This window comes from Belonocnema kinseyi, chromosome 10 (assembly GCF_010883055.1).
Source record: "Belonocnema kinseyi isolate 2016_QV_RU_SX_M_011 chromosome 10, B_treatae_v1, whole genome shotgun sequence".
Lineage (NCBI taxonomy): Eukaryota > Metazoa > Arthropoda > Insecta > Hymenoptera > Cynipidae > Belonocnema > Belonocnema kinseyi.
Window position 1 is genome coordinate 99,239,193 of NC_046666.1, and position 12,377 is coordinate 99,251,569.

Below are 12,377 nucleotides of genomic sequence, written 5' to 3' on the forward strand. Positions count from 1 at the left end.
CGCTCCGTGTTCTTAGGGTGCACGAGGCTTTTGCTGGATCGTCGTATTGATTCCTTTACAGACTGTAACCACCTATCTCACGGTTGTGAGACGTGATTATGGTTAACTCAATTTTTTTACAATATAATTGAATAAATTTTTTTTTTACATTTATTTAGGGAGAAAACTGCTTTCCTATGTAAAATAATATTTACTGTGATAATAATTTATAAACTAATGATATTTTTGCAGAATATTTGCTGCTTTTGTAATTCCCTTTTTGTTTCGCTCATTGAATATATTATTGTTATTTCTAGATGAATTTAATTATAAAAAAAATGATGTATGTCACGAATTGTCTTAGGGGGATACAGAATCTCGAAGATACTTGATTACTCTAAATTAAAGAATATTTTGATCTTAGATTTAATAAAAGAAAATCCCCTGACATACACGTAAGTTTTTTTATAATTGGCTAACAATAAATGGGTAAATGAGAGGTAGTTGAAAGTAGCATGCTATTTCTTTGCTTGTATGGTATTTGCATGTTGAAGAACTGAAAGTAGAAATTTGTGTTACTTCTTAACCCCTTACGTTTTATTTATTAAAAATTTTATCTACAGTATATGACCCTAAAGAGTAGGCGTGACTTGTACTTTTAATATATTTTTTCAGTTACCCCATTTCACAAATTTCTCATTAGTTTATTCTTTTGAGTTTTAATACTTTTGTATGTATGGGAAAATTTAGAACAATTTTTAGTATTGAATTCTGTTGAGTTATGTAGAAGTAGATTTTTATTTCTTTAAATTTGAAATAGAGTAATATGTGTAGACTTTAATTTTGCTTCGTAATATGAATTTCTGCTTGAGTTCATAATCATAAATATCTGTAGGGGCTTGACGGAAAAATGAGCTTTCTCATTAAATCTAAACTAGTTCCAAATGACGACTTGAAAAGAAACAACAAGTTTACTAGATTCGCTGGTTTATTTAAATAATTATTTGTCGAAATTGAGTACTTTTTTCAGTTACTCTCACATCTACGTTAAATTATTTTACTAATGAATTTGTGTAATTATTCTAAAAAAATTTTCAGTTTCTTGAGCAAAAAGTCATCCAGCATCAACTTTGCTAATCATTAATAAAAACACATGTACATTTTTTCTAGTCAATTTAAACTAATTTATAGTGAAAGGGGTGGTTCAATGAACTAAATACGATATTTAATGTTATAAAACCTATACTACTTTTTTAAATTTTATATTTGCCTCTTCTTTACAGGATTAAACCTGAACAGTTTATAAAGGTTCGGCAAGATTGTATGGATCTATTCCCAACAGAGGATAAAAATTTATTCTACATAGCATACTACAGAAATGAAGACCGGCAGGTTGTGAGTGCTCGAGGTTGTTTGTACAATCATTACAAACTTATCAGAAAACAATTAAGGCTAGCGGGTATTTAACTGACTCCTTAGACGATTCAGATCTAATTTCTGAATCGAAAAGAACTCTAGGTAACTGACAAAAAAAACATTTTACAAAGATTGTATTAAAGAAATTCGCTTTTTTATTAATTTTTCTGGATCTCGTTTTCTTCTTTAGAAAATGAGCTGTGTGGCTTTCAGTGTCTAACCGATCCAAAAAGAGATAACTATTTAGCGGAGGATTTTATTCGTGAATGGGAGAATAACTATACAGAGAGATTTAAAGTCCTTACCTCCACTTGGAATAGCATTAGTAAGCATATTTTCTTTTAAATATTTGAGCCTTTTACTATAAAAAAGTATACATTACGTATCATTTGTAATTAATTAATATTTCAAGTATTTTAATTAATTTATTGATCAACACGCCTTAACACATAAAGGCTGTTCCTTAACTCTTGAGGCTTTTCTTTAGAGATTCAATTAGATCCTTCTTTAGTTTAATTTCGATCAATTTCAGTCTAATAAAATATAAGAATAAGTACATATTATGACCAAAACCATTTCAAATTAGACAACTTTCTACACTTGTACCCGCAGAATCTCTTGGGGATGAAATATTTTCTTTTTCCGATTTGAAGACAAGGTTTTATCAGAAGTTATGTGTATTTGAATTTTATGGTTTATTTCTCAAAAAAACCCCTAATTTTTTTCTTAAACCCTTTATAAGTTTTGATCTAATTGCGATATTTATTATTTTCCTTTTATTCTTATAACGTTTATCATCTTCTATCATAATCCGCCGGAAAATGAAAAAGGATTAAAATTGAAAAAAGCAGCGGTTTTTCTGAAAAAATTAAAATTGCATTTTCTCAAAAAAAACTACCTTCACATTTTTTGAAAATTTTTTTGAACTAGTGATTTGATAATTACGATATCTTGTTATCCATATCGTGATAATAACGATATCTTGTTTGCACATATACAAAGTTATATAAAAAATGTCTCTTGTTCTTTTGCGATATCTTTTGTCGTTTGCGAGAAAAATTCAGAAATCACTTTTTTAGGGACAACAATCTCCTAGTCTCAAAAATTGCTCAGCCCACACGCTGCTAATAAGATGCCTTTCTTTCAATAGCAGAGATTTTTCAAAAATATTTTGAAGAATAGGAAATGTGGGATTTTACAGAAAATATATTCTTTGCATTTTCTCAAGATTCTAAGGAGAAAATATTTTCAGGAAAACTAGTCCTTTTTTGTGTGCATATGTTGTTACTATTGCTTCTATTAGAAGAAAGGCATCTTAACAGCATCATACGGGCTAAGCCATTTTTGAGTCTAGGGTAATTCCCCCCCCCCCTCTAAAAATGTAATTTCCTCATTCTTTTCGTGAAAATTTAAGATATCGCAAAAGAACAAGAGACATTTTTCATACAACTTTTTTTAAAAGTGCAAACTTTTATCTCGTCATTTTTTCGTATCTGTCCTTGTCTGCAAGATAAAATATAAAATGTGATTGTAAGAAAAAAAAAGACTCCTAGCCTTAAACCTTATTCAGCAAGCATAAAACTTACAAAATACCTTCAATATCAAAGTACAAGGTAAAAAAAATTGCCAATAAAATTCAAGGTGGGTTTGTTGAAAAAATCAACTTTGAATTTTTTCAGATAAATCTCTGCGTTAATTTTAAACCTATTTTTACTTACCGGCAGATTACGAAAGAAGACGATGAACGCTACCAAAATAAAATAAAAATAATAATGAATATCTAAATGTGGCCAAAACTTATGGAGGTTTAAAAAAAAAACATATTTCGTCCCCGAAAAATTCTTTGGTTGTAATTTATTGTATTTATTTGTAGACTCCTTTAAAAATGGTTTTGAATTGTTGTACTTTTTTGTGAAAAATTTTCCACTAAGGATACTTTTACAAATTGGAATTAATAATGTTTAACTTAATAGCTTGAATCCGACTTCCAAAGAAGTATGCTTGAAGAGGTGAAAAAACACCTCGCGCCTAATGCAAAAGATCGTGTGCCACTTTACTCCTCATTTTGCAACGTTTGGCCTCAATTAGCTTCCAAAATTATCCCTATTTGCTTAAAATCGAAAATAAAGGAGGTCAAGGAATTTATCAGAAATAGTAGGGAATTAATTGACCAAGGTATTATATGTTTTTACGGCAATTATTTGGCTCATGACATTACGTTTTTAATTGTATTATCAAATTTACTTTCAATATGTAAGTTGCCATTCTACAGAAACTTGATTTAAAAGCTGCTCTTTTTTCATTACACCTAATTTATTTCGAAGCAGACAGGCAGCGCAAATAAAATTTGATGTATTAAAATTACTTTTTGAAGAAAATATGACAGCCCTTAATTGTTTTTGCAACAAAATTATTTTTCCAAAGTTACGATTATTTGAAATTGTTGGGTGGTTCTTTAGACAAATGCCCGTGTTTGACCAATTTCAATTTTTGGAACCAAGCATTCTCTTGGCGTAAAGCAAAGTTTAGCCCCGCATGAAAATTACAAAATTATTTCAACATTCGAATACCACTTGAGAAAATAAAGGTAGGTTATTTTTTTAGAAAATCAACTATTAGTATTATAAGAAAAACTGCCGTTATAAAATTTTAAATACTCATGACTTCGCGAAAATGGTTTTTTTTCCATGAAGACGGTAAAATACGTATCAAATTATTTCCTTTCAAAAACAACATATTTATCAGGGGTCATTCACAAAATACGTGATACGTTTTTAGGGAGCTTCATAAGCCCCCCCCCCCCCCCTGTGATGCTTCTCCGATTGTTCTTTATATAAGGAATAATATTTTGGCAGACCCCATCCTCCAAGGATCCAAAGATTTTATATATCTTTGCCGGAACGTATCACGTATTTTGTAAATGACGCCTGCGGCTCCTAGGATCCAAAGATTTTACATATCTTTTCTGGAACGTATCACGTATTTTGTAAATGACCCATGTGCCAATGGTTTTATACACGTAAACATGGCACTGTCTGTCTGGTTTAAAATACGATGTAAACATTCCTGAACTAAGTAAAAGGAAAAAATGTGTACTATATATTATTTTACTTTATTAGATACTAAGTAGCGCAATAATTATTTTTCAGGTAATCATGCAAGTCTGTTAGCGTTATTACTGCTACCGCTATCTGTAACTATTCATAAAACTATGAAGCTCAATGATTCACGTTCGGTGCCTATTTCAAAAGTTGACATAGCCAAGAGCTTCATTCTACACGTTGTGGTAATAAGAAAAATTATTTTGATATATAGGGTTTCTAGTGGACTGGAAAATGAGAAAAAACTGAGATTTTTTAAACCGGGAAAGCCCCGGGAATTTGGTTCTTTTATCGAAAACTCTATTTTTTCTACTTTACCTTAAAATTTCTAATCGAGAATCAGAGAGAAAGGGAGATTTGATTGTTTCGCGTATAATCTTATCAAAGTTAATTGAGCATACATTATATGTACGCATATAGGTATACTATAGAGTAGGTATGTTATGCTAGCACAACACTATAAAGGTATAGAGATGTAACCTATTTCATAATTAAGGGCTCATTTAGGGCTAATGTTGGCCCGTGGTCCTAAATTTTGGGCTCTTTTATTTTTTTAAATAGTTTTTGCGCTAGCTTAACGTTAAGCTGGTCGAACATTGCTGTAAAAGGTGCTAAAAATGATTTCACGGAAAATTCACCTTATACAATAATTTAGAGCTCACTTAGGGCTCTGGGAATATGATAATGAAAAATTTAAAAAGATTGTTTAAACATTTTTTGTTTAAACAATTCTAGTAAAATTGATGTAAACCATTTTCTTCCTTTACCCAATGTCAAGGCTCACTTGGGGCTCCATAAATATGGTATTTGAATTTTACAATAAATTGTTTAAACAATTTTCTTTTCTCCTGCATAATTTCAAGCTCATTTAAGGCTCCTGAAAAATCATCGACCGAAGGTCGCGCGATATTTTTTTTGCCCTTTTTTATATATATAGTGTTGTGCCACCTTAACGTTATAGAAAATGCATGAAGAAAACAAGTAAACCCATTTTTACTCCTCACATAATTTAGGGCTCATTGAGGACTAATTTGGTCAAGTAGTCCTAAATTTTGGGCTCTCGTATTTTTTGTAAAAAATAGTGTTTGCAATAGCTTAACAATAAGTTGGTTCAAGATTGATTTAAAACGTTATAAAAATGATTTTACTAAAAATTCACCTTATGAAATAGTTTAGGGCTCATTAAGGGTTCTGGGAAGATAATAATTTAAATTTTTTTTAAATGTTTAAACAATTTTTGTTTAAACAAATTTGCCAAAACAAAATATTTTATTTTTTTTCTCTTGCATAATTGCAGGCTCATTTAAGGCTCTTGAAAAATCATCGACCGAAGGTCGCGTGATATTTCCTTTGCCCTTTTTTTTGTTTTTACATGGTGTTGTGCCACCTTAACGTTATAAAAAATACACGAAGAAAATAATTAAACGTATTTTTACTCCTCGCATCATTTAGGGCTCATTGAGGACTAATTTGGGTCCGTAGTCCTAAAATTTGTGCTCTTTTATTTTTTGCAAAAAATAGTGTTTGCAATAGCTTAACAATAAGTTGGTTCAAGATTGATTTAAAACGTTATAAAACTGATTTTACTAAAAATTCACCTTATAAACTAGTTTAGGGCTCATTAAGGGGTCTTGGAAGATAATAATTTAAATTTTTAAAAAATGTTTAAACAATTTTTGTTTAAACAAAGTTGCTAAAACAAAATATTTTCTTTTTTTCTCTTGCATAATTTCAGGCTCATTTAAGGCTCTTGAAAAATCATCGACCGAAGGTCACGTGATATTTCCTTTGCCCTTTTTTTGTTTTTACATGGTGTTGTGCCACCTTAACGTTATAAAAAATACATGAAGAAAACAATTAAACGTATTTTTACTCCTCGCATCATTTGGGGCTCATTGAGGACTAATTTGGGTCCGTAGTTCTGGATATCGTTCGTTGACCACTTCACCACATTTTGTAAATATCACTTGAATTCGCAAATATGGATCTCATAATGATGATAGATTATGTTTTGACTTTTATTTTGGTATTGTACGGAGATCCTAGTCTTCCAGGAAAAATCGTTCAACTTGTCGTAGACTATATGGATGATTTTATTCGAAGTGTGTACCTGCCGTCATTAAAACGCGATATTATACATATCTTAAAAGAAATTCATGTCTCAGATCATTCTTTACGTGAGGTAGAAAAATTCTTCCGCCAGCACAGTTCAGTTTTTGAACATGTATCCACTGAAGCTAAACGATTCGATCTTTTAAGAAAGAAGGGATTTATGGAACCTGAAGAATTTAAAATTGGAGAAACTTTTGTGGAAAAAATTGTTAAAAATGAATTACTTTTTGTACCTGAGAACGTTTACGCAATGCATATTCCTCTCAGAAAAACTTTGAAATTATTCTTAGAAATACCGGGAATGTTTAAGCAAATATTGGATTATATTGAAAAGCTCATTTGTGGCGGGAAAATGACTCCAAAATTGTGGGCGAGGTCGTTCTGCCTCTGTTTTTGTTCTATGCCGACCTTGAAACGGGAAATCCCTTAGGCAGCCATGCTGGTGTAAACAAATTCGGTACTGTTCACGCTTCTATTTCTTGTTTTCCACCGCATATAGTATCTCGATTGAATAGCATATTCCTAACAACCTTAGTTCACAGTGAGGATAAAAAGAAGTGCTCAAATGAAACGGTTTTCAGGAAAATTGTCCAAGAAATCAATTACCTTCAAAGCGACGGAATATTCATTGAAGTAGATGGCGTCTTACGGCGTGTAAAATTTCAATTATTATTAATCTTAAGTGATAATCTAGGTCTTACTAGCATATTCGATCTAGTAGAATCATTCAAAGCCAACTATTTCTGTAGAATATGTAAAATTTCGTCCTCAGAATCTGAAAAGCTAGCAGCAGAAGATGAAACCAAAATTGAGAACGCCCACAAATTATGAACAAGACGTTAAAGCATCAGATGCATCGGCAACTGGCATTAAAGAACCGTGCACATTTAATAAAATAAAAAATTTCCACATCACGAAAAACTTTGTTGTGGACATATGCACGACCTTTTAGAGGGTATATGCGTATATGTCATGCGGTCAATAATATTCAAATTTATTTTTTAAGATAAATATTTCACCCTAGAAGTTTTAAATTCACGTATAAAAAATTTTGAATACGGTCCAACAATTTCTAATATTCTTCCAATAATCTCGATAAATAGATTGAAAAAGAAATTGAATTTAAAAATGTCTGCATCTGAGATGCTTTGCTTTGTGCGATACTTTGGTCTCATTATTGGCGAATTGATTCCTGAAAACGATGCTGGTTGGGAACTTTATAAATATCTGAGACAAATTTTGGATATTGTAACTTCTCCGCGAATAATTGAATCAGACGCTGCAGTTTTTAAAAAACTAATAAAAAAGCATAATGAATTGTATGTAAAGCTTTTTGGACATTTAAAACCGAAATTGCATAATCTCATTCAATACCCCAGACTCCTATTACAAAATGGACCATTCATTCATTATTGGTGCATGCGTTTTGAATCTCGACAAAGACAATTAAAATCGAATGTACAATCAACAAATTGTAGCAAAAACTTATTAGTAACGGTTGCAATAAAGCAAATATTGAAAACGTGTCAAGTGATCGATAGTGTTGAAAGCAATCCAGTAGCTTTCGGATCTCAAGATAAGAGCGATTCCGAAGCGAAATCTTACTTTAATAAGTCAGAATTCGCAAACCAGGCCGAATACTATAATCAGGTTCAAGTGTATGGTACATCGTATAAAGTTGGGGTAATCGTAGTTACAAATATGGAAGGAAGCGAAAAAGAATTCGGTGAAATAATAAAAATAATTAAAATAAATGATGACGCTTTCTTTCATGTCAAGATTTTTGAAGAAATCACTTTCGATGACCATTATCACGCTTATATTGTTCATCAAAAAAAAATGAGACCAAATTCTTAAAACAAGCAAATTTGCCAATAATTGCACTTTGTTTATCAATTAAGAAGCGCAATACGCATTTCATTGCAACACGTTACAGTTTATAGATGTAATAATAAACTGCACTGACGTTTATTTTCAAGTTTTTCCCGTTTCTAGGGGTTTCCTAGAAACAGCGGTGGTAACAAGCGTTTCGCTTTTATGTAAAATTTCCAATCCCGCTTGTTGTAGATTTTTCGCGCTAGGCATGTTTACATGGATATTTTGATTAAAAAGGGCTAAATTTTTATGTATTTACATAGGCACGCTACGATGAGTATTTTGCTGAGCATTATCAGTATTTTCGCTGGCGTTAGACACTAGAAATACATCTAAACTCTAAAATATTATTAACTTATTTAAAAAAAAAGCAATCTCTATCGTCGTCGTGAATTCGATCTTTTTTTTTTAATTGTTTTGATTGAGTTCTGCACAACTTTCACATAAAATGTATTATGTATAATAAAACAAATACATATATCAAAAATGTATGCTGACAGTTTTAGTTGAATCTTTTCTTTTATACTTCCTTTTTCTTTTGCTGTAGAGACCATTTTTGACTGAATTTGTCAAAAGAAATGTATTTTGATTTAAACACTGTACCAAGGATGTTTTCAAATATGGAAATTTTTTGTAATCTATGGTTTAGATTATATCTTCTGCTATTTTTAAAATGTAAGAATCTGAATAGATTAGTTGAAAATCAACCAGCAAAAATGTCTTATTTTCTTCTTAAATTTTGTAATAAGTTTCAGGAATCTTTTTATTATATTCACATTTTTATAATTATTCTTATTTTTAAGGTTTTCGAAAAATTGTATTACCATCAATTTATAAATGAGAGTTTATTTTATACCTGACGCTGAAAATTCTTTATCCTTCATTTATAAAAAAAAAAAATTTTAAAACTTTGATAATATTTTGAAATTGGTTACTTTTATATGTATAATTAGTTTTTTGAGTACATTGACTTTTTTACTCTTTTGTCAATCTTTGAAATCTTTTGAATTCCTTATGAATTCTTTAAAACATATGTTGAACATATCTGAAATATTTTGTATTTGTATTTGTATGAAGTCATTGAAATATAAAATCTTTGAAATTCTTGTATTATTTTAAAATCTTTACGATATTCTGAAGAAATCTTCCAAATCTTTAAAATCGTCATTAAATATCCGAAATCTTTATGAGATCTGTTACAGCTAGTGTACACTTCTTTTTAATTTTTTAAAATTCTAAAATCTTTCTGAGATCTTTTGTAACACTTGTAAAATCTTTCTTAAATCTCTGTTAGTAAAATCTTCTGAAATCTTCAAAAATATTTTTAAATCTTTGTGAAGTTTCTCAAATACTTTTAAATGTTTAAAAATATTTTAAAATGTTTAGAAATATATTAAAAATTTTTTAAATCTCAAAATATCCGTTATATGGCCATGGCTCATTCTAATTGTAAAACTGAATATACATAGAAATTTTCATTACTTTGAAGTTAAATAACACAAAAATCGTATACCTTAACTATATTCTGCTTCAACTATTCAATAACTTCAACTATATAATATTAATGTCTGTTCATTACAATCTATAAAATAAATGGTACAGTCTACAAAAAGTGCGTTGAAATCTCTTCATTTATTCTGCAATTAACAAAAGATAAATTATGTATTGGTAAGTAAAAAACTGTTCAGTATCAAGATTTATTCCAAACGAGATGTTTCTTTGTTAATCGGCTAAAAGATTTAAATTACATTTCGAATTTCAGTGAAATAACTGTGCCCAAAGAACAAAAATTCAAGGTTTAGGTGAAAAATTCCCGGTTTTCACGGACGCTTGACACCTTCCTTTATGGTGTTATTTAAAGGAAAAGGTTTCTTTTGAGCTAATAATAGGAATTCTTCTTAAAAAATTATATAAACTAGTTTATATGTGTTTTATTTAATGACAACAATTAGGATTATTGATATAATTTCCAGTATAAGATTAACCACAGCAAGTTTTATAAAAATGTAATTTTTTATACGCGACTATCACGCAATTGTTTATACAATTTGTTAATAAAAATCATGAAGTGTTATGTTTAAAATTTTGTTTCTTTTTAACGAACATGGTCAAGTATTTTTAAATTATTTTTTATACCATCAAAATATTTTATCTGGTAAAAATTCGATAGATGTCTATTAGTTTACAACATTTTACATGAAAATAAAATGTCTTTTAAACCATTCATTTTATTATATTTCTGTTTAGGCATTGACCACTATTGATTTCTGGTGTACTTAATTCTTTACACGACCACAAAACTTAACTGCGACCTGCATCTTCATTTGTCCGCGAAAATCTATTTCTAGACTCGTGGAGCAATTTCATTCTCTTTTGTGGGACTGCTCTGTTCCCAACACGCGGGAATGGATCTGCTCGCACGGTTGGTACTATAGCTTACTTAAATGTGGTCTGGCCGCTGCACCAACCGGCGTGGTGGCGCTGCGTTGCCACTAAAAAGACAGCTGTTTGCCCAAATTTTGTTCAGTGTATAAATAAAATTGAAAACTATTAATTAAGTGGAAATACCACAAACATTGTAAGTAATATTTATCATATGAGGAAGTGTGTAAGAAATGTCGAATGGTTTATAAAATCAAATCGACAGTGTTTCAATCAATAACAACAAACAAGTAATTACAATCTGAAATCCAAATAATTAATTCCAATTTAATATTTATACTTGCTAAATTCATGTTTGTAAACATTTATTACCTCATAAGATGGCTTCTCTGCTACTACTACACATACATCCGTTTCGCCTTCATCTCCCATTTTGTCATGTTCGGATTCTGAAGTTTTTAGACGAAACCCGTTCAACTTGAGCTTTGAAATCTGATCTATGTTTGTCTTTTTTAGTTCCTTGATAGATTCGCGAAGAACAATGACTCCTTTTGGTTTTAAAATTTGAAGGGATTTTTTAAGTGCCTCATTATTTAGTACAAATACGTTTCCAAATCCAGAAATGATTACATCAATGGACGATGGGCTGTGATTAGCTAGAAAAGTAGATCGTTTCATCAACATTTTATAAATTTGTTTTAGAATGCTCAATAAATTACAAGTATAAAATGGAAGGTACTAACACTTGATTAACACAATGATAGACTTCAAACATTCAAATTCAATTCCAAAAATGTAAATCCACGTTATTTTCAATTATCTAAATTAAAGAATCAATTAATGAACTTTAATATTTTAAACATTTTATTATTTTAAGTTGGAAAAATTCAAAATTAAACTTCTTTAATTGAACACTTCGTGAATTAGGAGTTAAATTATTTAACTTCAAGTCGTTAAAACATCCTTGAAAAGTTTTAAAGTTTTATTTCCAAATCTTGAGAAATCAAGAAAAAATGTAAAGTCAATGGTATCATAATTGAAAAAATTGAAAATTACTGAAAATTACTGAAAACGTGCCTAAGATTTTTTTTACATCATTTATTTAAAATAATTATAATTAACTAAATAAATTATTAGCATTGTCCGAAATTATTTGAAAATAGCTAGATCAAAAGTATATCAAACAGTAATTTCTCATTTTTCACCACTCAATTGTTTAGTGAAGCCAACCGGGCTCAGCGGCCCGTCTGCATGATCAGGACTGAAACTGGTGGTGGCTCAATTATTTGCGAATTTTTCTTGGTAATTCACAAAAACTATCAAAATTGAGCAAGCCGATCTTCAAGTGCACACTTTAAGGAATATTTTAGCCTGTACCAGGTGTATACATATGAAACCGGTATTGCCATGTAGCGGCCAGTAGGCACACTTGTAGGCACTGTCGGAACTTACCAATTGTGCTAATTGGCGTATTGGCATCTGTCAACAATATCCAATACCAAACATTTCAAG

At 30.2% G+C, this 12,377-nt stretch overlaps 1 protein-coding gene across 4 annotated transcripts in view; it reads right to left on the reverse strand.

Moving 5' to 3' along the window:
* The window catches only part of LOC117182096 (anamorsin homolog), an 87,036-nt gene that overhangs the window by 55,872 nt on the left and 18,787 nt on the right, over positions 1-12,377 (reverse strand). For all 4 annotated transcript variants that reach the window (XM_033375124.1, XM_033375123.1, XM_033375127.1 and 1 more), the window contains exon 2: positions 11,238-11,521. In XM_033375124.1, coding sequence (XP_033231015.1) covers positions 11,238-11,521 — 284 coding nt within the window. The remainder of the gene's footprint in view (positions 1-11,237; positions 11,522-12,377) is intronic.